At 35.9% G+C, this 25,782-nt stretch overlaps 1 protein-coding gene across 6 annotated transcripts in view; it reads right to left on the reverse strand.

Moving 5' to 3' along the window:
* GABRG2 (gamma-aminobutyric acid type A receptor subunit gamma2) overlaps positions 1–25,782 on the reverse strand; it is a 113,782-nt gene that overhangs the window by 75,768 nt on the left and 12,232 nt on the right. For 5 of the 6 annotated variants that reach the window (XM_042947500.1, XM_042947526.1, XM_042947495.1 and 2 more), the window contains exons 2-4: positions 4,620–4,771; positions 3,004–3,071; positions 463–683 (exon numbers count right to left, since the gene is read on the reverse strand). In XM_042947500.1, the coding sequence (XP_042803434.1) occupies positions 463–683; positions 3,004–3,071; positions 4,620–4,771 (441 nt within the window). The remainder of the gene's footprint in view (positions 1–462; positions 684–3,003; positions 3,072–4,619; positions 4,772–25,782) is intronic. The other variant, XM_042947533.1, reaches the window with a different exon arrangement.

Below are 25,782 nucleotides of genomic sequence, written 5' to 3' on the forward strand. Positions count from 1 at the left end.
GCTATTGTGCAGAAAAGAAAAGGAGGTACAGGAGATCTCCACACCAAAATTTCTCCTTTAGCAATGGTTTCCTTGGAAACAGAGACATTTCCAAGCATAACAACTGGTGATCCCAATGGTAACTGTGTTTCAGTCTCCTTATTTTAAAGTAGCAGGACACACATGCAAAAGCCAAGGCAGCCACAAAGATCAGGTAACCTTATGAAGTCAAGGGACATTTCATGTCCGTGTGAGAAAACAGAGTTCTTACATTAGTCAAAGAAATAAGTTCTACCTATGACTTTGCAAAGCATATTGAAAACAGAAAGAAATACAAATTTTGTACTACCACATACTGTTTTGATCAAACATGCACACCCTGATGTAGGTTTGAAATTTCTTTCATTCCTCTTGTTTCAAGAGAGTGTCGGTGATCTTTGTTTTATTCCCAGAGATTACTCTTTTTCTTTTTCAAAAGAATACCTTAAAGTGTAGAGCACTCGACCATCATTCCAAATTCTCAGCATCCTATTAGGGGTGGTTATCCAGTGTGCATCAGCTTTCTTGGAGTTTCTGAAGAAAGTGTCTGGAATCCAGATTTTCCCTACCATGTTGCTATTCAATCGGAGGACTTTAATGGTGCTGTTAAATTTCAGACGTCTGTCATACCACGTTTGAGCAAAAAATATGTCAATTGTATATTCCTGTTTTTTTTTTTAAAAAAAAAGGTGAAATAGAACATTTTAAACACAGAATTGTAATGTAGAACATTTGTTTGTATTTATCATTTGTATTCTCATTACCAACATAAAGCAAACGTACTCTGGTTTTAATTTTAAAGAAGGCAAAAGCTTTGCTAAGGAGATACATCCATCTTTTATAGACAAATTGATAAAAAAATAGACCTGTTTAGATGAATTCTAGCAAAAGATCATAGTTGTAATATAGTCATTTGCATTCAGTGTCTGTACAGCAGTTTCTCACGTTACTTTGGGCCAGCTAATTCTTTGTTGTGGGGGCTGTGTTGTGTATGTTCGAATGCTTAGTAGTAGCATTCTTAGCCTCTACCCACTAGATGCCAGTAACACCACCACCACCACCCCCAACGCAACCCCCTGCATATTGTGATAGCTAAAAATATCTTCAGACATTGCCACATGTACCTTGAGGAAAACAATCACCTACGTTCAGAATCACTGCTAAAGAGTGAACAAAGTCCATAATACTCAAAACAGTCCTCAACTGGAGCTCTGGAGAACGGCTCAGTTGCCTCAAAATAAAATTGGGATCTTTAAGAACCTGCCTTGTTAGGTAGTGTGAAGATGGAAAAGGAGAATTCACATAAAATGGTTTTGGTCTGGCAGATAGCAAAAACCAAATGCAAGGTAACTTTTAAAATATTTTTACTATTATAGTTGTCCATTTCACTAATAACGAGGAAATTAACCAATTAAAAAATAATTTTTACTAATGTGCTAACTCCATCACAAAGCACATTCACAAAGTGCTGTGATGAGACAGGATTCTATAATGACTATGCTCAAGTATACATCACTAAATTGGCAATTATTGACTGTACTTAAAGAGAAGTAAGTTTGATGTGAATTCAGACCATTAGACCTGGAATCTGAACACCCAAGTTCTGGTTTGTCATATTTAGATATTATTTAACATTATTTTATAACAATTTCACTGATGCCTATAAATGAGAAAAAACTCAGTGTTCTTAGAATATGAGAGCTGAGTGTTGGGAATCATCCACATTTCCTGTCTAATACCATCAACCAACCACCACTTTATAATGAAGAACACACATCAAACAGGAAGGTTACCCAAAAAAACATAGCCTGTCAGGATCAGACTAAAATCTTCTTCCTTTGCCTCACTTGCATCGCTCTGTGCGATTTCTTTGCACCTCCTGCTGAGGTGTCTCACTGTAGCTGACTACATTTCCACTGGCATAAGCCACATAACACTTTGTTCCATATTTGTTGTCTGTAAGTAGTAAGGAAGGAACCTATCTTATGAAATTCTTTATCAACTAATTACTGACGAACCAGTAGATAAAGTAATTAAATAATTCTAAACTACATTTTGGCAAGAAGCAAAAATAAATAAATAAATAAATAAATAAATAAATAAATAAATCCCACAAAAATAAAATATTTTTTTTTCACTGAACCAGCATTTCATAAAATGCGATCCTGGGATAACAATTACAATTCTGGGGACTAGTACTCCTGAAGTTAAAAGTTCTATGTTTAAATAAACTACCCATATAGCTTTTTAGATATTTACATTTTGCATTAGAATGCTAAATATGCTGAAAATTTTATTTATAAGGAAGAATACTGTTGGTATTTCATTGTTAAACAAACGAACTTACTTGCTTGGAGTATGCAGGTGATACACTTTACCATCACTGTACATGAGAACACTTAAAGTTTCTCATCTCTCTGACTCAATAGAGTGTCCTTATTGCTAGCTTGATAAACACCATTTCAAAATTATAGTATCACTAATATTATGTTATGTTAGGTTAGGTATTATGTTATAGCATGTTCTACTCTATTCTATTCTAGACTCCAATCTAGTTTCTTATGTCAGATTTGGGCAGAAAGAATCTAATAATAATAAAGCTACTTTTATCATTATATCTAATGCACTATTTTCTCTGACAAATAATTCCAGTATGAAGCAAACTCTGTCCTCTCTACCCCATCATTTTCCAAAAACTAGTGGAAAACTGTATTTTATTTTGTATTAACAAGTACTTACCAAGTAAGCAATGATTGTTGAATTTTAAAAGTATAACATATTTACAAAAATTAATTTGTACACATATGATCACATTTAAGTCTCATAACAAATTATAAAAAATAATTATCTTCATATTACAATAAAAAAATCTGAATGACTATCTCTCCCTTATGGATTTTTTGTTAGCATATTCTTTGCTATTTTTATGATACCACATCTCCTCTCTAATATGTTAATAAAATTGACAAACCATTAGAAACTTACCATATTAATAGCATTCACTGGACCAATGCTGTTCACATACATGTCTGTGTGAATTAACGTTGGCTTCACTTTAAAGAGAATGATAAAGATATGTGAATTAAACATTTTAATGTTTTAGTCTGTGTTATTCTAGAAATAGATTTATTTTGCCACATTAGAAGTGATTTATTCACAACTAATTTAGTGTCGGTGACTAATTTATTACATTTAAATAACTGTTTACTTTCAAAAAATCTCCTTTTAAGCACGTAAATGCAGTAACTAAACATATTAGAGTTTTGAAACTGATTAACTTTTAAAATTACATTAAGATGAACAAATAAGAAAACACTGCTTAGATTTTCTTTAGCTTTCTCTACATATCCTGAATTTTACCATTTTTCTTCAAGCCCCAGAATCTTTTGGGCATCATAATCTGACTTGACCCATGTAGAAAAAGTAACTACTTAGTGATCTAGAAAAACTAAGCATTAGAAACACGAATTAGACATTTAGTGCAACAAATATTGTAAGTTTCTTTTAAAATATTTCCCTCTGTTGATTCCTTTCATGACCACTTAATTCTCATACACTTCAGCCAACACAAAATCAATCTTCCTAAATGACTTAGTCAATTGTGTGACTCATCAAATAATATGAGGAAACCATATGGAAACTCAATACACACCTATTTGTCAAAGATGAATGATATTAAAACTCATGAAGTATTTCATCCATGACCAAATGGATGTGCTCCATTTTCATTTAACAGTTAATGAACAAGGATTCATAATATCATCCTGTACTTCAAGTCAACAAGTACATTTTCTCTCATCTTTATCCACTTTCCCTGAAAGTGCCATGCCCTAATTTTCTGTGTTGGATTGAATTCTTCAGTAGTCCCTGCATCTATGCCCCTGCATTTACTCCAGTGAGGCTACTTCTCTGCCTCTGAACTTGAGGCTTGACCATCTGACTTGTGTTGGCTAATACTACACAGATAAGTGAGTACACAAGTTCTAATCCCAAGCATTAAGCCTTATGAGCTTCTACTTTCTGTCTCATTCTTTGTGTTTTTTTTCATGATAAAGATACTCCTGGCTAGTCTGCTGCTCCCAGGAGTAGAATGAGAATACAGCTTTCTTAAATGAGTAGCCCTAACCTGGCTTAGCTTAGATTAGACCACCCCTGGCAAAATGTTAAATAAATGCTTATTATTATATGCTACTGAGAGTTGTGATATTTTATTTCACAGAAGTACGTAACTAATATATCCTTTCTTCTACTATTATTTTGATATTACTTCATAACATTTTGATATTATATATACATATAACATATAACATTTTGATATTACTTCATAAATCAATTGTCACATTTCTTCTACAGCCTTTGTCTAAGATATCTAGGAAATTTTGAATTTCTAGTTCTCAGGCCTCACTTGAAGATCATCTTTCTTCATTTTGCATTTATCAATGCCCTCCCACCTCCAAGCCTGAATGCTATTTATACATTCTGTATCCATCTTTACAACATATAATGATCATTTAAGTATTTCTGATTATTAAAGTATGCTAATTTTTTCTTCCAATGTGTTTGCCTCTGCCTGTGCCATATCACAAAATATTTTAATATACCTCCTATATCAGGCCGAAGTTTATTGTCATATCCTTCCAGGAGGTTATTTAAGATGACAGTGACATCCCCCTCAGGAACTTTTGGAGTCAAGACCCATGTTTTGTTAGAAGCATAATCTTCATAGTCATCATCAGATTTTTGGCTGGTGAGGCTAAGAAAACAAAAATATTGGTTAGGAAACATATAGACTACATCCAAGAGGACTTTTACTCACAGACCACTGGGGAGAAAGGAGAAATGAAACAGAATTACAGGAAGGTATTACAATGGATGAAAATGACATTTTTCACTGAGGGTTAGTCTAGCTAATTAAACTGCATAAATGTAAATTAAAATGTATTAAAGTGTACTCTCCAGTTTTCCAGAATGCTCTGTCTTCCCATCTGTAAGTATATTTTTGCCTTTTCCATAGTTGATGTTCTTCCTGTCTACCTGCCCAACCTCATGAAGGACTTATTAAGAAGAAACAATTTTTGTGAATGCTTAAACTATTTTAAGTAATGCTTAAATGATCATAACGTAGTTCAAGAATTCAGATGTAATGTCTACTTCTTCCTCCTCTACGAAGTTAACTTGCTCCAACCTATTAATGAAAGTAAGAGAATGATAATTAGATTCACTCCCACAAACCACCAGACAAGCCTCTCCCCTCTCAATTGAACTACTAAGGAGAACTCAGTCTTGCTGCTTTTTCTTCCCCCAGGGTGTGTGTATGTGTATTTTTTCCTCTCACTTGCACTGAAAGCAAGGGCGGTTCATTTATCTTTGATTGTTTAGAACCGGCACTATGGAGGTTGGTTGTAGACTTTAAACCAGTCTTTATTACAGCGAAAGTTCCTGATCTGAAAACTCATACTAATGGTTAATGTACTATAATTGTATAATTGAAATTACCTACTTTGAGTGATCAAAAAGCCACATAATATCCTGTGATTCAGATTTCAATGCCTGAACCTGGCAGAAACCCCCCGCAAGTAGACCAGAAGTTAAGGCTGACTTTGGAAAGATATTGGAATTCCTAGACCTTGCTTCTCCTCTTGCCCCAAGGTCCAACTCCCCTCTCTCTGCCGCCCACACAAGAGAATTACATTTTTCAGATCTAGGGCCAATGTAAACCTTGCAACAACTGCCATTTTCATTTTTAGCAGCATTCAGTGAATGTTAGTTATTTCTATGGTTTATGGTAAAATTTTTAAAATTACAAACTTAAAATGTAAAGTGTCCCATCCCTATCTTCATTTTACTTTTGTAAATATATGGTAAAGAATGGATCTGATCAGAAATCAAACCACTGCCACATTACCCTGAATATACATACATACATATGTACATACACACACAAACCATATTTATCATCTTTCTTCAATTACACTCATTCATCAATTTACATATATAAAATATATGTATGTATATGTGTGTATGTATAGGTAAATAGATGACTACATATGGCAGACGAAAGCTGATTGCATGATTAACCAGGTTTGAGAATGTGGATGGGAGATGAAGTTTTAAGAGTAATCACTGGCATGGATCAACTTAGTAAGCAAGTAATCTCCTCTTTCATTCTTTCATTCCTTTAAAGCTTTATAAATAGGAAACGTTATAAAAACTGAGCCACACATCTGCATAAAACCTAACATAGCCAGCCTTACATCTTGCACTTCAATTGCCATAATGACTTTAAACAACATTTAAATTTCATAAAGCACCCATATAGGGGACGATGGGCTAGACAAAGCTTCGAGGAGCTCTCAAAGAGAAAGGCCTTGGTGCTGGCGGAGGCAAGTTCTCTGCTAGGAAAATCCTTCTTGGATCTCAATTCATCATTTCTCTAGAGCACTGCTGAACACTGCCTAATAGAGCTCTAATCCTATGACCTAAATCCTAGTAGTTTAAGAAGAAATAACAGCTCTCTGATAAAGAAATTTTCAAATCCCTTCAACAACTTTAAGAAAAGATTGTGCTTAGCCCATTGGACATCATCACTATGGAATTGTACCACCATTTAATTCATCCATACAAAAATGTCTTTAAAAAAAAATTTCTCCCTCTTCCTTTCCCCTGCCTTCTGTGTGTCTCTTTCTGTCTCTGCCAGACAAATGCACCCTATTCAAGTTTCTTCAAGGGAAGGGAAGAAATGTTAAATCATTTGGCTTGCTCACTTATAGCAACTCCTCATACTAACAACTAAATGACACAAGCATGATGGTGCTGTGTTACTGGTGTTACCATCATCTGGCAGACAAGTAGGAAAAATGCATTAAGTAAAAATACAAAGGATACTTGCTTAGAAAGAATACCACTTTGTAGAATTGCACCAATAATTTATTTAGAGTCATCATCTGTTAGATACCAAAACAGTAAATAAATCGATTATTTCATATAAAAGTATCAGTGACAGATTTTATCATACTTGAGGATGCCTACTGAGCCAGAGAGAGGTTAAAAAAAAAAAAGAGTTGAGAAGTTAAGAGTATACATTTTGAAGTTAGGAAGTACTAGTTCTGCTTTCTAGATTTAGCATGTCTTTCCTCTATCACTTACTATTTAATGGCCTGGGGCATGTTATTTAACCTTGCTAAACTTCACAAAGTTATCATCTTTAAAATAGAGTTAATGCTAGTATTCTAGCATTTTTTTGACATTTTTATGTCAGATTAAGATAATGGTTATTAAGTGTTTCACACAGTACCAGACACACAGCCCTGAAAATAGGTCCATTGTAATTATTGTTATAAAGTGACCACTGTTAGATTTATACCCACAGGTCCAACCATGTAACTAAAACCTGAATCTATAGAAGCTGCTTCCAGGCTTTTATGTAACACATGCTGAGAAGAACTAAAAACAGATGTTTTCCAGGAAGAAAAATAATGAACCCCTACATTATAATAAATGAAGTTTTTATTCTCTAGAGTTTTCCCAGCTGAGGTCTAAATTAATGGGACTGATACATAATCTGGGATTGTTTCCAGATTTGTCTTAAAAAAAGAAAAAAGCACCTCTTTCATTCAACATCGGTTGTTTCTTCAGAATTCTGAGGAGTCAAGACTTCATTTATAGGTAGGCTGTCTAGAAATAAATGAAGTCTCATCATTAGAAAAGGCATTCTGCAGAACTGTTAACTCCATAAGAAGGCCTGGGTGGAAATAGATTGATAATGATTCAAGAAAATGCACTTGACCGTTGAGTGTGCTGAGCACAAACATAAAGGTGAACTTATAGCTAACAGCATCTATCCAAATGCAATAGTCTTTAGAAGCGATTACTTGTTCTTGTACACTTTAGTTTAAAAAATAACCTTATAAAGAGAGAGAACCAGTATTTAAATTAGTCTTAAATGAACTTACCATCCTGAAAAACATTTTTTGTAATCTGAGCAAAATTTGTCAAAGACAATACCCGAAAAGGTTGTAAATTTTTCATCCTTGAAAGCTTTTTATTTTTTGAATGTTTATTTATTTTTGAGAGAGAGAGAGAGGGAGAGAGAGAACGTGCAAGCAGAAGAGGGGCACAGAGAGAGGCAGATATAGAATCCGAAACAGGCTCCTGGCTCTGAGCTGTCAGCACAGAGCCCAACAGTGGGGCTCAAACTCCTAAACCCTGGAGGTCATGACCAGAACAGAAGTCAGATGCCTAACCTGACCCAGGTGCTCCTCATCCTTAAAAGCTTTCTAAAAAAACGTGAGAAAGCCATCTGACCACGAACCTTGGACCAGCAGCATGAATATCTCCTAAAGATATTAATACAAATGCAGAACCTTGGGCCCCACTGAGATTCCTGAATCAAAATCTTTAATACATTTACAAGCGATTCATCTGCACATTAAAATTTGAGCAACTCAGTCTGTGTTTAAACCAGTGATGTGTACTCCTGGGCGGAGCGTGGCGGGAAGGCTCTTAAAAATACAGATTCCCAGTTCCCCCTTTAGATCTGAGTCTCCATGTTGTAAATTAGGTTATTATATTTTTATTTTCATGTTTACAGTTTTATGCATTATTTGCATTTATGCATGATTACAAACATGTTTTGAGTTCATGTTTATAATCAGAAAAAAAATTGATTTTACTTAGAAAAATAAAAGTGGCTTAGAAAAAAACAAAAAAAAAAAAAAAAGAGGGCAACTGGGTGACTCAGTCGGTTAAGCTTCTGACTTCAGCTCAAGTCATGATCTCATGGCTTGTGAGTTCAAGCCCTGGGTTGAGCTCTGTACTGACAGCTCAGAGCCTAGAGCCTGCTTCGGATTCTGTGTCTCCCTCTCTCTCTGTGCCTGCCCCACTTATGCTGTCTCTCTCTCTCTCTCTGTCAAAAATAAACAAACATTAAAAATTTTTTTCAAGAAAAACATAAAACAAATACTTGATTGATGTTCAGTGAAAGTTCAATTATATAGAAGATGCTAAATATTCAAATTTTGGTACATATTCTAGATGTTTGACACTAAAGGTTAATCATGCAGTTTATGGAATTTTAAATTTTAATCTATGTATTTCACATTTCCAGAAATTCAATAAGGATCTAAGTTTTGTGAGAGGAAAAATCTCGTCATTGTATCCTCCCAGGGTAATATAACAGCAAACACTTAGGTGAGATATAAAAACATCTGTCATTTCATTCAGGTATCTTAAAACCCACTGGTATTTGGCATCATAAAGGCAGAATCTATATTTTTTCTTTCTCTGACATATGTAGGTAAGTAGAATAAAAAATATACAAAAACTCATTCATTTTTATGCTTGAGCTCTTTTTAAATAATTCGTGTTTCATTCGTTCCTAACATCAGCTTCAATATTTTGTTGGTACAAATCTCGGTTTATTTTTATTTTATAGGTACAATCAGTTAAATACAGGGTATTTTATATGTGAAAATAAATCTCCCAAGACATATATGTCAACAAAATAAAACCTTTTGAAACTTTTCTATTAAAAGTTCCTATGCATTGTATTCTCTGCTCTGTTAACATTACCTCTTGTGAATCTCCACCGCTTATATAACATAAATCTCTGCTCTCAAAGAGATCCCATTCGACCTCACATTCTCATCAGGCCATAGAATCCAGTGAGAATCCTCATACTCCAAAAGCATCAGGAACAGAAGAATGTGCTATTCCTTACATCATCATGTTACCCAAGTTTGATGAGTTCTAGAAACTTGGCCAATCTCCAGTACATTTACACATATACTCCTTCCTCCTACAATCTTTTCTTCTCTTCACCTCCTAAACCAGTATTTGGTATGGCTTATCCCTTCTTACTTTTCAACAGAAATAACCTTTACATAGAAGTCATCCCTTATTGTTTTATCTAACACTGTCACCCACCCCAACCTTCATACGCTATAGCCAGTCCCATGATTGCTTCATAGCATTTGTTACAATGTCTGTGCTCTGATTTGCTTATTGTCTGTTTCCATTACTAGACTATAAATTCCATGAGTGCATGCTTAATTAAGATTTGTGGAAAAGAAATATTCTTGCTAACCAGTTTTTCTGAGGTAAATAATAATACCAACAATAGCTACTTTTCAATATTCACCATGTCCTAGGAATAACTTTAAAAACTTCACATACATTCTCCCACTTAATCCTTAAAACAGTGTTATTCCTTTAATTATCCCCATTTTGCCAATGAAGAAACACAATGTTTCCACTAGTCACTTCAGTTTGCCAAAACCAAAATATTTAACCATTATGCTGCAAGGCTTTGAAAAAGAAACTGGGTCCAAAGAATCTGCTACTGTACATTCATGAAAAAATAAGATCACCCAAAATAAATAGTTGTTCAAACTCATTTTCCTTTAGGACAATAAATTCGTTTATGCCTGAGCTCAATAACAGTATGGCAACTTCAGCACAAAGTTAATAATATTCAAATTTCATAAGCTTGTTATTCCAGATACCAACAATTTGATCTCCGCATACCAAGGACTAAAAGCAGAGATGCCTGGGTGGTACCTGGGTGGCTCAGTTGGTTAAACTTCTGACTTTGGCTCAGGTCATGATCTCACAGCTTGTGAGTTCAAGCCCCACACTGGGCTCTGTGCTGACAGCTCAGAGCCTGAAGCCTGTTTAAAATTCTGTGTCTTGGAGGATCCTGGGAAGATGGTGGTGTAGGAGGATGCTGGGCTCACCGCGCATCCTGCTGATCACTTAGGTTCCACCTACACCTGCCTAAATAACCCAGAAAACCGCCAGAAGACTAGCAGAATGGATTCTCTGGAGCCAAGCGCAGATGAGAGGCCCACGGAAGAGGGTAGGAAGGGCGGAGAGGTGGTACTCGCTCCACGGACTGGTGGGAGGGAGCCGGGGCAGGGGCGGCCCGCCGGCCAAGCAGAGCCCCCGAGTCTGGCTTGAAAAAGCAGAGGGGCCAGACAGAGTACGTTCCGACAGCAAGTGGGACTTGACATCTGGAAGGTTATAACCTAACAGCTCTGCTCGGAGAACGGGAGGGCTGGAGGACAACGGGAGGGAGAGTTGTTGAGTCCCAGATGACAGAGCTCAGCTTGGCGGGGAACAAAGGCACTCGCCAGTGCCATCTCCCTTGCCCATCCCCCAGCCAAAATCCCAAAGGGAACCAGTTCCTGCCAGGGAACTTGCTTGCAGCACGCAAACACCCAATGCTGTGCTTCTGTGGATCCATCCCTCCAGCGGGTCTGACTCCCTCCCCGTGCCACAGGGCCCCTCCCGAAGCAGATCACAGAAGGAAAAGTGAGCTGAGCCTGCCCCTCCCGCCCCTGTGCACCTTGCCGATCCACCCCAATTAATACGCCAGATCTCCAGCACCACAAGCCTGGCAGTGTGCAAGTAGCCCGGATGGGCCATGCCACCCCACAGTGAATCCCGCCCCTAGAAGAGGGGAAGAGAAGGCACACACCAGTATGACTGTAGCCCCAGCAGTGGGCTGGGGGCAGACATCAGGTCTCACTGCAGCCCCACCCACCAACGCAAGTTATTCAAGACAGCACAGGGGAAGTGCCCTGCAGTCCCGCACCACTCCAGGGACTATCCAAAATGACGAAACAGAAGAATTCCCCTCAGAAAAATGTCCAGGAAATAACAACAGCTAACGAACTGATCAAAAATGATTTAAACCATATAAAAGAAAGTGAATTTAGAATAATAGTCATAAAATTAATCAATGGGCTTGAAAACAGTATAAAGGAGAGCAGAGAATCTCTTGCTACAGAGATCAAGGGACTAAGGAACAGCCAGCAGGAGCTAAAAAATGCTATCAATGAACTGCAAAATAAAATGGAGACAACTACGGCTTGGATTGAAGAGGCAGAGGAGCGAATAGGTGAACTAGAAGATAAAATTATGGAAAAAGAAGAAGCTGAGAAAAAGAGAGAGAAAAAAAATCCAGGAGTATGAGGGGAAATTTAGAGAACTAAGTGATGCACTAAAGAGAAATAATCTACGCATAATTGGTATTCCAGAGGAGGAAGAGAGAGGGAAAGTTGCTGAAGGTGTACTTGAAGAAATAATAGCTGAGAACTTCGCTGATCTGGGGAAGGAAAAAGGCATTGAAATCCAAGAGGCACAGAGAACTCCCTTCAGACGTAACTTGAATTGATCTTCTGCACGACGTATCACAGTGAAACTGGCAAAATACAAGAATAAAGAGAAAATTCTGAAAGCAGCTAGAGATAAACGTGCTCTAACATATAAAGGGAGACCTATAAGAATCGTGACCAATCTCTCTACTGAAACTTGGCAGGCCAGAAAGGAATGGCAGGAGATCTTCAATGTGATGAACAAAAAAAAATATGCAGCCGAGAATCCTTTATCCAGCAAGTCTGTCATTTAGAATAGAAGGAGAGATAAAGGTCTTCCCAAACAAAGAAAACCTGAAGTAACTCGTCACCACTAAACCAGCCCTAAAAGAGATCCTAAGGGGGATCCTGTGAGACAAAGTACCAGAGACATCGCTACAAGCATGAAACCTACGGACATCACAATGACTCTAAACCCATATCTTTCTATAATAACACTGAATGTAAATAGACTAAATGCGCCAACCAAAAGACATAGGGTATCAGAATGGATAAAAAAACAAGACCCATCTATTTGCTGTCTACAAGAGACTTATTTTAGACCTGAGGACACCTTCAGATTGAGAGTGAGGGGATGGAGAAAACTATTTATCATGCCACTGGAAGTCAAAAGAAAGCTGGAGTAGCCATACTTATATCAGACAAACTAGACTTTAAATTACAGGCTGTAACAAGAGATGAAAAAGGGCATTATATAATAATCACAGTGTTTATCCATCAGGAAGAGCAAACAATTATAAATGTCTATGCGCCGAATACAGGAGCCCCCAAATATATAAAACAATTACTCACAAACATAAGCAACCTTATTGATAAGAATGTGGTAATTGCAGGGGACTTTAACACTCCACTTACAGAAATGGATAGATCATCTAGACACACGGTCAATAAAGAAACAAGGGCCCTGAATGATACATTGGATCAGATGGACTTGACAGATATATTTAGAACTCTGCATCCCAAAGCAACAGAATAGACTTTCTTCTCGAGTGCACATGGAACATTCTCCAAGATAGATCATATACTGGGTCACAAAACAGCCCTTGATAAGTATACAAGAATTGAGATCATATCATGCATACTTTCAGACCACAATGCTATGAGGCTTGAAATCAACCACAGGAAAAAGTCTGGAAAACCTCCAAAAGCATGGAGGTTAAAGAACACCCTACTAAAGAATGAATGGGTCAACCAGGCAATTAGAGAAGAAATTAAAAAATATATGGAAACAAACGAAAATGAAAATACAACAATCCAAACGCTTTGGGATGCAGTGAAGGCAGTCCTGAGAGGATAATACATTGCAATCCAGACCGATCTCAAGAAACAAGAAAAATCCCCAATACAAAATCTAACAGCACACCTAAAGGAAATAGAAGCAGATCAGCAAAGGCAGCCTAAATCCAGCAGAAGAAGAGAAATAATAAAGATCAGAGCAGAAATAAACAATATAGAATCTAAAAAAACGGTAGAGCAGATCAACGAAACCAAGAGTTGGTTTTTTGAAAAAATAAACAAAATTGATAAACCTCTAGCCAGGCTTCTCAAAAAGAAAAGGGAGATGACCCAAATAGATAACATCATGAATGAAAATGGAATGATTAAAACCAATCCCTCAGAGATACAAGCAATTATCAAGGAATACTATGAAAAATTATATCCCAACAAACTGGACAACCTGGAAGAAATGGACAAATTCCTAAACACCCACACGCTTCCAAATTTCAATCAGGAGGAAATAGAAAGCTTGAACAGACACATAACCAGCGAAGAAATTGAATCAGTCATCAAAAATCTCCCAACAAATAAGAGTCCAGGACCAGATGGCTTCCCAGGGGAGTTCTACCAGACGTTTAAAGCAGAGATAATACCTATCCTTCTCAAGCTATTCCAAAAAACAGAAAGGGAAGGAAAACTTCCAGGCTCATTCTATGAAGCCAGTATTACTTTGATTCTTAAACCAGACAGAGACCCAGTAAAAAAAAGAGAACTACAGGCCAATATCCCTGATGAATATGGATGCAAAAATTCTCAATAAGATACTAGCAAATCGAATTCAACAGCATATAAAAAGAATTATGCACCATGATCAAATGGGATTCATTCCTGGGATGTAGGGTTGGTTCAACATTCGCAAATCAACCAATGTGATACATCACATTAATAAAAGAAAAGATAAGAACAATATGATCCTGTCAATCGATGCAGAAAAGGCCTTTGACAAAGTTCATCAACATTTCTTAATAAAAACCCTCGAGAAAGTCGGGATAGAAGGAACATACTTAAACATCATAAAAGCCATTTATGAAAAGCCCACAGCTAACATCATCCTCAATGGGGAAAAACTGAGAGCTTTTTCCCTGAGATCAGGAACACGACAGGGATGCCCACTCTCACCGCTGTTGTTTAACATAGTGCTGGAAGTTCTAGCATCAGCAATCAGACAACAAAAGGAAATCAAAGGCATCAAAATTGGCAAAAATGAAGTCAAGCTTTCACTTTTTGCAGATGACATGATATTATACATGGAAAATCCGATAGACTCCACCAAAAGTCTGCTAGAACTGATACATGAACTTAGCAAAGTTGCAGGATACAAAATCAATGTACAGAAATCAGTTGCATTCTTATACACTAACAATGAAGCAACAGAAAGACAAACAAAGAAAATGATTCCATTCACAATTGCACCAAGAAGCATAAAATACCTAGGGAAAAATCTAACCAAAGATGTTAAAGATCTGTATGCTGAAAACTATAGAAAGCTTATGAAAGAAATTGAAGAAGATATAAAAAATGGAAAAATATTCCATGCTCATGGATTGGAAGAATAAATATTGTGAAAATGTCTATACTACCCAAAGCTATCTACACATTCAATGCAATCCCAATCAAAATTGTACCACATTCCTCTCGAAACCAGAACAAGCAATCCTAAAATTCATATGGAACCACAAAAGGCCCTGAATAGCCAAAGTAATTTTGAAGAAGAAGACCAAAGCAGGAGGCATCACAATCCCAGACTTTAGCCTCTACTACAAAGCTTTAATCATCAAGACAGCATGGTATTGGCACAAAACCAGACACATAGACCAAGGGAATAGAATAGAAACCCCAGAACTAGACCCACAAACGTATGGCCAACTCATCTTTGACAAAGCAGGAAAGAACATCCAATGGAAAAAAGACAGTCTCTTTAACAAATGGTGCCGGGAGAACTGGACAGCAACATGCAGAAGATTTAAACTAGACCACTTTCTCACACCATTCACAAAAATAAACTCAAAATGGATAAAGGACCTGAATGTGAGACAGGAAACCATCAAAACCTTAGAGGAGAAAGCAGGAAAAGACCTCTCTGACCTCAGCCGTAGCAATTTCTTACTTGACATATCCCCAAAGGCAGGGGAATTAAAAGCAAAAATGAACTACTGGGACCTTATGAAGATAAAAAGCTTCTGCACAGCAAAGGAAACAACCAACAAAACTAAAAGGCAACCAATGGAATAGGAAAAGACATTTGCAAGTGACATATCGGACAAAGGGCTAGTATCCAAAATCTATAAAGAGCTCACCAAACTCCACACCCGAAAAACAAATAACCCAGTGAAGAAATGGGCAGAAAACATGAATAGACACTTCTCTAAAGAAGACATCCGGATGGCCAACAGGCACATGAAAAGATGCTCAACGTCGCTCCTTATCAGGGAAATACAAATCAAAACCACACCCAGATATCACCTCACGCCAGTCAGAGTGGCCAAAATGAACATATCAGGAGACTACAGATGCTGGCGAGGATGTGGAGAAACGGGAACCCTCTGGCACTGTTGGTGGGAATGCAAATTGGTGCAGCCACTCTGGAAAACAGTGCGGAGGTTCCTCAAAAAATTAAAAATAGACCTACCCTATGACCCAGCAGTAGCACTGCTAGGAATTTACCCAAGGGATACAGGAGTACTGATGCATAGGGGCACTTGTACCCCAATGTTTATAGCAGCACTCTCAACAATAGCCAAATTATGGAAAGAGCCTAAATGTCCATCAACTGATGAATGGATAAAGTAATTGTGGTTTATATACACAATGGAGTACTACGTGGCAATGAGAAAGAATGAAATATGGCCCTTTGTAGCAACATGGATGGAACTGGAGAGTGTGATGCTAAGTGAAATAAGCCATACAGAGAAAGACAGATACCATATGGTTTCACTCTTATGTGGATCCTGAGAAACTTAACAGAAACCCATGGGGGAGGGGAAGGAAAAAAAAAAGAGGTTAGAGTGGAATAGAGCCAAAGCATAAGAGACTCTTAAAAACTGAGAACTAACTGAGAGTTGATGGGGGGGTGGGAGGGAGGGGAGAGTGGGTGAGGGGTTTTGAGGAGGACACCTGTGTGTTATGGAAACCAATTTGACAATAAACTGCATATATTGAAAAAATAAATAAATAAATAAAATTCTGTGTCTCCCTCTCTTTGTCCCCCTCCCCTGATTGTGTTCCCCACCCCCTCAAAAATAAATGAACATTAAAAGAAAAAAAAAACCAGAGCTTGTAATTTAACTTCATGGATGTGGTCAAGCATCTCAAACTCTTTATCAGTTTGGTGAGCCGTGCACACTCCAGGAGCAAGACATACATATCAACCAGTTCATTTTAAACGATGTCCTCCAGCCACTGCAAAAAGTGTCAGAGCAGGTATGGAAGGTGAAATATATGTCTCAAAGGACATGGGGACTCATAATGTGATCATGGGAGGAAGGGACTCCACTCTGTATTGTCCAAGAGGACTGGGAACTCACAGGATGCTGTGGTGTTCTGTAAACAAGAGCATTGGGGCACCAGTTACTCTTTCACCTAGGGCCTTTAGTGGCCTATGCGATTCTGTACCTCCCAGTAAGGACATGTAAGGAACCTGTGCATAACCTGTTGGGAATGCTCTCTGCCCGTGTGTGTAGCCAAGTGCGGATATACAAAAAGGGGAGTGTTACAGCAAGGAAGCAAATCCCTAAGTATCAATTCTGGTAATGAATTTTCCTATTTGTGATGATTTCCTTAGCTCTTACCGGGTTCAATGTTTTAAAATTAGGTTAACAGCTGTGGGTAAATATGCTTATTTGACTGAGTCCATTATCACACACATATATTCCAGTGTGTAAATGCAAACTGTTTTTTTTTTTTTTTTATTAGCAACCACCAACGATCCATATCAAATAACTGTCTGTGGGGTTTTATTAGGTAAGATAAATTTCAAGGCAAGTCTCAGAACATTCAAACTAAATTGGGGAGCACTGGAATATATAATCATAAAGCCTAATGTAGGATAAGCTTCATGGTGCCCTGGTTAGCTTCACAACTATGTATTTAAAAACTCTGATTCTTTGTATCTCACCCTTCTATCCTCCACGGTGTCAGCTTCAACGCAAAGGTAGCTTGACTTTGCAGTCAGGAGAAGCTAACTCCAACTCCTAACTTCTATGCCTCTTTATTTACATCTATGAAAACGTAGAGAAACTCTTCCAGAAATTCTCTCAAAAAGAAGGAAGTCCTCAGAAAGTCTAATTTCGTGCATCACTAGCCAAATACATAGGAATTCACACATATGAAACTATGATCCAAGGCCAAGGGTGGGATTATATTAATTATTTTAGTCTAACTATCCTACCACTAGTATCCAAGATGGAATTAGCTTCACAAAAAAGCATGAGGACTTCACAGACACCCAAGGGAGATTGGGACAATTAATAAAGTGAGGAGAGGAAATGTGGAAAAGGCAACCACAACACTGATTGGGGTCAAGGGGTGTACACAGAAAAAAAAAAAGAAAAGAAAAGAAAATCAATGTTAGGTCTAGAATTATCCCTGAATTCCATTTTCTCTGGGTTAGCCACTTCACCGTCCTTGTTGGTTTGTTTTAACTGTTCTTGAATAAAAGTGGGAGACTGTGGAGCAACTAGGACTCATTCACTACTGGTGGAAAAACATTTTGGCATTGTCTGCTCGTGATAATCACCCCCAAAAAGTCCATCCCTAGATTTATTTCAAAAAGAAACACATGCACATATCCACTCAAAGACTTGTGCAGAAATATCCGTAGTTGCATTATTAGTAATAGATATAAACATAAAACAAAACATGACCCAAACAGATAAGAACATAATTCAGTAGAATGGATTAATAAAATACAGTATATTCACATAATATTATACAATAATACAAATTGGTGAACTATTACTAAATTCAGCAAAATGAAATCTGAAAAATCAAAATTTGAGCAAAAGATACTACACATACACTCATATACACACACCCACATGCTGTTTCTGCATATAAAATGTAATAAAAGGCAGGGACTTCTGGGTGGCTCAGTTGGTTAAATGTCTGACTCTTGATTTTGGCTCAGATCATGATCTCATGGTCGTGGGATTAAGCCCCATGTCTGCTTGAGATTCTCTAGCCTCCTCTCTCTCTCTCCCCCCTCCCCTACTAATGCTCTCTCTCTCTCAAAATAAATAAACCTTTAAAAAATTTAATAAAAGGCAAAATTCAAATATCGAGCTCAAAGTCAAAACAATGGTTTCTTTGGGGGAAGGGAAAGAAGAAGAAAATGAGGAAGGAGGTGAGGCTGTTTCCTAGGGTGCTAACAATATTTTATTGCCAGTTGTGGTTGGTGATTATATGGATTTTGTGATGATTCATTGAGCCATCTTTAGTCCTTTTGTACTCTGCATACATTTTTGCTTCACAACAACAATAACAACTACAACAAAGCATTTAAAAATTAGGTTTAGGTGTGAGCGTTAAAAGTAGAACATTAGGTTCCTAACAGCAAGAAATGTTTCCGTCTCCAACAGTGTCATTTTCAGAAAATTTGCCAAGTGCCTGCCACTTGACAAAACACACAATGAATAGTTTCCAAAATACTGAATGAATCAAGGAGAATGTGGGTTATTTTTAAAAATTGAATGTTGGCAAAATTCACATGGTAAAATTTACTCTATTTAAAAATGTACACATGTAACAATTATAGCTAATATTAAAATGAGCTGCTCATATAATATGCCATCATATAATTGCCATCACCTTTTTTGTTAAATGCTATAATTCTTTGCATGTGAAAACTCAGGTAACATACACTCAAGATGTCTTTGAGAGTTAAAAAGGAAACAAGGCCATGGCTAACTCTAGAAACCAGACACCAACTGTCTATAGCTGTTGGATAGAATAGAAATAAAGTGTTGATGGTAAATTGTGCTAAGAAAGAAATATCAATGAATACTAGAATTCTTATGGTGTAAACATTGATATTTATATAGATAATAATGATTATTAAACTGGCACATTCCTAATTTATCCCTTTATTTATAAAGTATTTTTATGTGATTTTTTTTTACCAAGTGATAAAAAATAATAATATTCTCAAATTCTTGTTTGGGTAAACTTTGCCACAGAGTAAAAGCTATGGCTTCAAAACCTGAATGATCTTGGGAAAGTGAAACAACTCTTCTTGCAATCTATATACTAATATGGAACTTTAAAAGGCAGTACCCTAAAGTGGGGCCATAACATGTTGATCTCATGCAACAATTTTTTTCTATGAGGTAGCAGAACTTAGCCATTGCACTTGCATTATTGTCGGACTGTGACAACGCAGTGACAAACTCGGCCAATATAATTAAGGGGGGCTGCTCTCCTTCATTCTAGAAATACACAGTTTTCTATTTTTAGAAATAGTGTTTCAGGGTACACTGGAAATTCAAGATAGCATTGTCCTCAAAATTTATGTCCTATTAAGATCATCCCATATCAGTATTTCCGAGAACTTAGGACAACTGTCCTTGGTAAACAAGGCAGCTTTAAGTGTCACATAGGAATAACATTAAGACACTGAAACACCTAATTTGAAATTTTTCCCTTTTTAATTTTCTTTTAGCATATTCAGTTATATTAAAGACACTGTCTTGGTTTATTTGTAATTTGTCTTTAGCCACATTTGCCAATTTACTAATCTGCTTTCTAAGGAGAACATCAAGCTTAGCACTTCTAGTAGAAAGTAATATATACATTTAAAATGTCATAACACCACCCTGGTTTCATTGTATTTACTTGGCAGTTGTCTTGCATTATGAAAAGTAAAAATGATTTTTAAGATTTTCTTTTATTATTTAATGTATTAAATAAAATAATATGTTTTAAAAAGATACCAGTTTTATGAAAGATATCAAGGAAATAAATGATCAGATGTCACTGAGATGTGGCAAAAACCATGAAGGTAGCCAAATTTGGGAAATAATGCCTTATAGATTTAGATTTCTTGGTCCTTCACTTAATTAGCATGTATTTGAGATTCTTTTGTGCAGAGCACAACTGCAGATGGAAAGAAATAGAAAGTTCAATGCTGATATCAAAACACCTTTCATCTATTTGAGGAAACAAATACCTGAAAAGTCAGAAACAGGCAACACTTAACTAACAACACAAGGCAATAATAAAAACACTGTCATATGGTAGACCATGACTAATCTCTGTCTGCAGTACCTCCAACTTGATGGTAAGGTTATTTCTATGAACATGCTTTTGCATTTGCTGCAAAACCTTAATTTCTGTAGTAAGAAGGATAGTTTTCTCTGGAACATAAAACATTTTGAAGAACTGATACAACTTTTGCTCTTCCAGCAAAATAAAAGTCACACATATAAAAACTGTTCCCATATTTGCAAGGAGGCCACACATGTGGTTAGGAGGACCTCTTGTGTACTTTCTCTCAAAGGTTAAACTGTCCCAGATTTAGGTTAGTTTAAGGGTCACTGAAAACTAGTGTAAGAAAATGAAGGATGGGGGAACTTGGTTGGCTTAGTCAGTAGAGCATGTGACTCTTGATTTCAGGGTTATGAGTTCAAGCCCAATATTGGGTGTACAGATTATTTAAAAAATAAAATCTTAAAAGAAAAGAAAATAAAGAAAGGAAAAGAAAGGAAAATGAAGGCTGATTCTATTATATGCAATATCTACATATATTCAGATGTTTATTCAAATGTATTCAAAATATATTGAAAATTCCTATCTTTGGACACTGTTCTGTGAGAGCAGAAAGTAAAATATTCCAATTTTGTTTTAATATTCAGATGTTTGGAAATATGGAGCTCATTTATTCAGGTGGCTGATTGAATTTTCACTTTTATGTGGAATTTTACTAACATGAGTACATACATCTGAGTGAGCATAATTATAGGAAAATTTTTTTCTCTCCTTTGTTTCTTTATTTTCTAAAATTGTACTGTATCTTTAAGTTGAAGTCAATACAATTTCCAACACCCTCTCTGTGGCCATGGTTACTTCTAGATCACTCTTAATGTTTTATTATTTGGCTCTTGCTGCCTAAAACATTTTCTTAAAATCAAGGTTTTATTAGTCACTTTAAAAAATTAATCAAATCTGTGGAACCTGGGTGTCTCAGTCAGTTAAGTGTCTGCTTCAGCTCAGGTCATGATCCAGTGGTTCATGGGATCCAGCCCCACGTCAGGCTCTGCGCTAACAGCTCAGAGCCTGAAGCCTGCTTCATGGATTCTGTTCCCTCTCTCTCTGTCCCTCCTTTGCTCATTCTCTCCCTCTCTCTCTCTCTGTCTCTCTCTCTCAAAAATAATTAAAACGTTAAAAAATTAATCAAGTCTTATCTTTCAGTTTTCTTCCTCCTCAATTTCCCTATCCCTGTTATATAAGTAATCCATTTTTATCTCATTATAATGTAAATTTACATAACTAGGAATTATAAATACTCCAGATCATAGAAATTTTTATTCAATCATTAATTCACTTTGTATTAATCATTATGAAAGTATTGTAGATGTTAACAAAAAACTGTACTGAAAATGAGAATAAGTGCTCTGTAGATGTATTTTACAGAGTCCATACTTACTTTCGTTCTTAGAATTCCAAAACAATGTAAAAAAAAAAGAAATCCCAATAGAATTTGAAATCACCCTAACTTTGCCCCAGTTTAAGCACATTTTAAATTGTCATGCTGGTTCATAGGCAAATTAAAAATTTTAACAGAGAAAGCCCAGTTTTCATCATTTATGTACTAACAAACTTAGATCCTGTATCAGGAAATAAGGTTAAAAGCTTTAAGTGATAATGAATTCATATCATGTACAGAGTGCCTTAATGGAATAACAATGTCAATTTGTGTCTTTTCTAGATAGTGTATTATTACTTTTTTCAAGAGACTGATAACCTAATGCACAAACTACAAAAAGAGACTCCCACAGAATCCATACTTCCATGTGTTCCTTAACGGTATTCTTTCCATTCTTTCCAGTATCCTCAGGTACACAATCACCAGTGATGTCAAAGTAGATCAAATTGCTGGTTACCATTTCGGTGATATCACTATCAATGAAAAAGTCCTGATTAATTCAGTCAAGAGTACAATCTCGAGTCAATATAAAAGAAACTTCCATCTCATCTGGAAAAACTTAATATGATCATGTTGTGTAAGCATTCCAGAAAAAAATAATCTAGTAATCCATTTTTAAAGTTATTATTCCGTAAGATATTTAATTCTGTCATACAAATAGTAGATTGCTGAGTAATAGTATGTATGTTTAACCTTATACAAAATTGCCCAATTATTCCCACTAGCAATGTATAAGAGTTTCAGGTGCTCCACATCCTTACCAACCCTTAGTCTTGCCAGTATTTTTTTTATTCTACCCATTCTGATAAGTGTATACTGGTATCGTAATGTACATTTACATTTAATGGCTATGACAGTTGAACCTCTTTTTGTGTGTGTTTACTGACATCTTGATAACTTAGATGAATCTCAAAAGCACTATATGGAGTCAACTAGATGATGCCACTTATATAATATTTTTCAAAAGAAAACAACTACACTAATGAATAAAAGACCAGTTTTTGTCAAGATTTAAGGGAGGGAGAATGGTTTGACTACAAAGGGTGGTAGGAGGGAGTTATTTTGGGAAGGGGAGTAATAGAACAATTCAGTATCCTGCTACTGAATTACAAGAATTTATGTTTGTATTAAAATTCATAAAACTCCCTACCAAAAAAGGTCATTTATGCTTGATGTTAACCTAAAAATGAAACAAAGAGCTATTATGCTGTAAACTTAAATCACTGAACATTTTAAAATATTCTTTGATATGAGATATTTGTGAAATTTCCAGATACTAAAGTATGAGGTGATTGAGTCTAAACATTTAAAAATCTTCTGGGGAAAAAGGAATTTTATTAATGAAATGGTAATGTGATTTCCTTTTAAATTGGTACAATGATATTTGGATTTCTTTCAGCTTTTTAGATGGAATATTACTTTTCATGGCTTTGTTGTTCACAGATTACGTTCAGCAACATATTTTATGGATAAGAAATAAGTATACTTTTGTTAATGCTCTTGGAGAATCCCTTAAAATCTAAAATTCAGTCATCCAAATAACTGCTCTTAAGTCATATTGATTAATTTGGAAATAAGAGACTATCATTGCTACTTCTTAGATACAGAATATTCATCTTTATAAAATATATTTGTTTAAACACATTATTTAAATATAGTGCAATCATTTCATAACAATGCCACAAAATAATTACTACACTTCAAATAATTGACATAATAGCAGAATTAATAACTAACTCTTGATCCCACTAAGATTCTGTAACAAACTGTAGAATGCTACTATATATAACTCTAAGGAAGGTTAAAGTAAAAAATTTCATTAATTGCAGGCAATTGAGAATTGGTAGGTAAATTGCAACTCTTACCATTCCCCAAATCATAGAGGCACACTTCTTCCTTAAGAAAAAAAATTGATGGTGTTATTATATGAGGCATTTCCCCTGACACAAACCCCTTATCTGGAATATAATTCAACTTTTTCACTAAAGCTACAACTCCATGTAATAGGAAGTAGATTTCTGCCTCCTAAATCCTATGTCCTGACTTTTTCATTCTTAGTTACTATCCTCCAGCCATCTGGGCCTTTTTTTAGTTCCTAAATCACACCAAGTTCTTACTCCATTCAGGACCCTTGCACATGCAGTTACCTATGATAAGAACCATCTTCACTTCAATCTTTTCATGGATAATTTTTGTAATACTCATATAAACTCAATTTCTTATCCATTAGTCAGAATGGCCTTTCCTGACCATTCTACCTAAAGTAATTCTTTTCTTTTATCCATCATATCAAATTTTTATTTCTTCAACACTCACCTCTCTTTGAAGTTTGTTTGTGTACTGTTTTTCCCTAAACTGTAAGGTCTAAAAGAATTAAGAAGGTACCTATTTTTCTCATGGTTTTATCTCCATCCCCTAGTATAGTGCCAAACAAGTATTGGGAATGCAACAAATATTTATTTATGGCAGGAAAGCAGGAGACAAGAAGGAGGAAATTGGTCTGCTTTGCATTTGTTAAATTCACGTTTAACATAGCAATTTAAAGCTCAACAAGAGTCTAATGACATCCCATGTTAGCCTATTTCAAGGAGAAAGTGGACAGAATCACATGGACCTATGGGTTGAAAAAAATGATTGAGCATGAAATGTTTACCTGGTTACACAATTTCCTTAAATCAGAGGCAGTAAGTGAAACAAATAAATATAGAATAGAATATTTTCTATAAGTAAATTTATAAAAGTATAATTATAATATATAATAAATAGTATAGTGTTTTGCTTTTAAAAGCACATCTTTATTCTAGAAAATAACTTCCACAAGAGCAAGGACTGGTTTGTCTCATTCAATGCTTTTCAGCATCCGGCATAGTGCCAGGAACAAAGTGGCTATGGATTAAACAAAAAGTGATTCACAAAATAAACAGGAATTAAGAAGGGCACTATTCAGATCACCTAAATCAGAGTATGTAACCACTAATTCCAAACTTCTGCTTTATGTGCATTTTTCTGATAAATTTCATTTATACCTAAACATCGACTAAGATTCTGCTTAGGAGATTACTTGGAATCTGAGGTCCAAATAATAAAATTAATGAGAAAATATCTCTCTCCCTATTATGATTCTCTACAGAGTCTACTTTCATACTTATTCATCAGAGAAATTGAGCTGTATATGGGAATGGTAGCATATCTACAAAAAGGAGCTCTTATCATGGACCTCAGAAACTCTGTAAATGGCCTGTTGACCACAAGGGTATTTGAAAAGTTACATGTTTCAAGGAGTACTTAATGGCCAACAGGGCCATTATGTTGTCCATTGAGTTCATTTTATTTGTTGTTTATTGTATTATATAAATATTTGGGGGAGGTGACATGTGGTGTGACTAAGAAGTTTTCTTTTTCCATTTAGGTAAGGTATCACTACCGGATATTTTTCATCCTTTTAACTATAAGAATTAGTTCAGTTAAGTATCTTTTACTATGATCTCTCCTTTTTAACCATGAAATAGAAGAGATTTATATTAAAAATATTCTTCAATCCTAAAACATCTCAATGATGGAAATTCTGAATTATAGAATTTCAAAATCTTCAAAAGAAAATTGAGAGGGAAGAGCTCTGAAAGTAGTATGTGTAAAGGAGATAGGAAAATTAAACTAGCATTTGAAAGAAAACAGTAAAATATAGTGGGAGAG

This window comes from Panthera leo, chromosome A1 (assembly GCF_018350215.1).
Source record: "Panthera leo isolate Ple1 chromosome A1, P.leo_Ple1_pat1.1, whole genome shotgun sequence".
NCBI classification, from domain to species: domain Eukaryota; kingdom Metazoa; phylum Chordata; class Mammalia; order Carnivora; family Felidae; genus Panthera; species Panthera leo.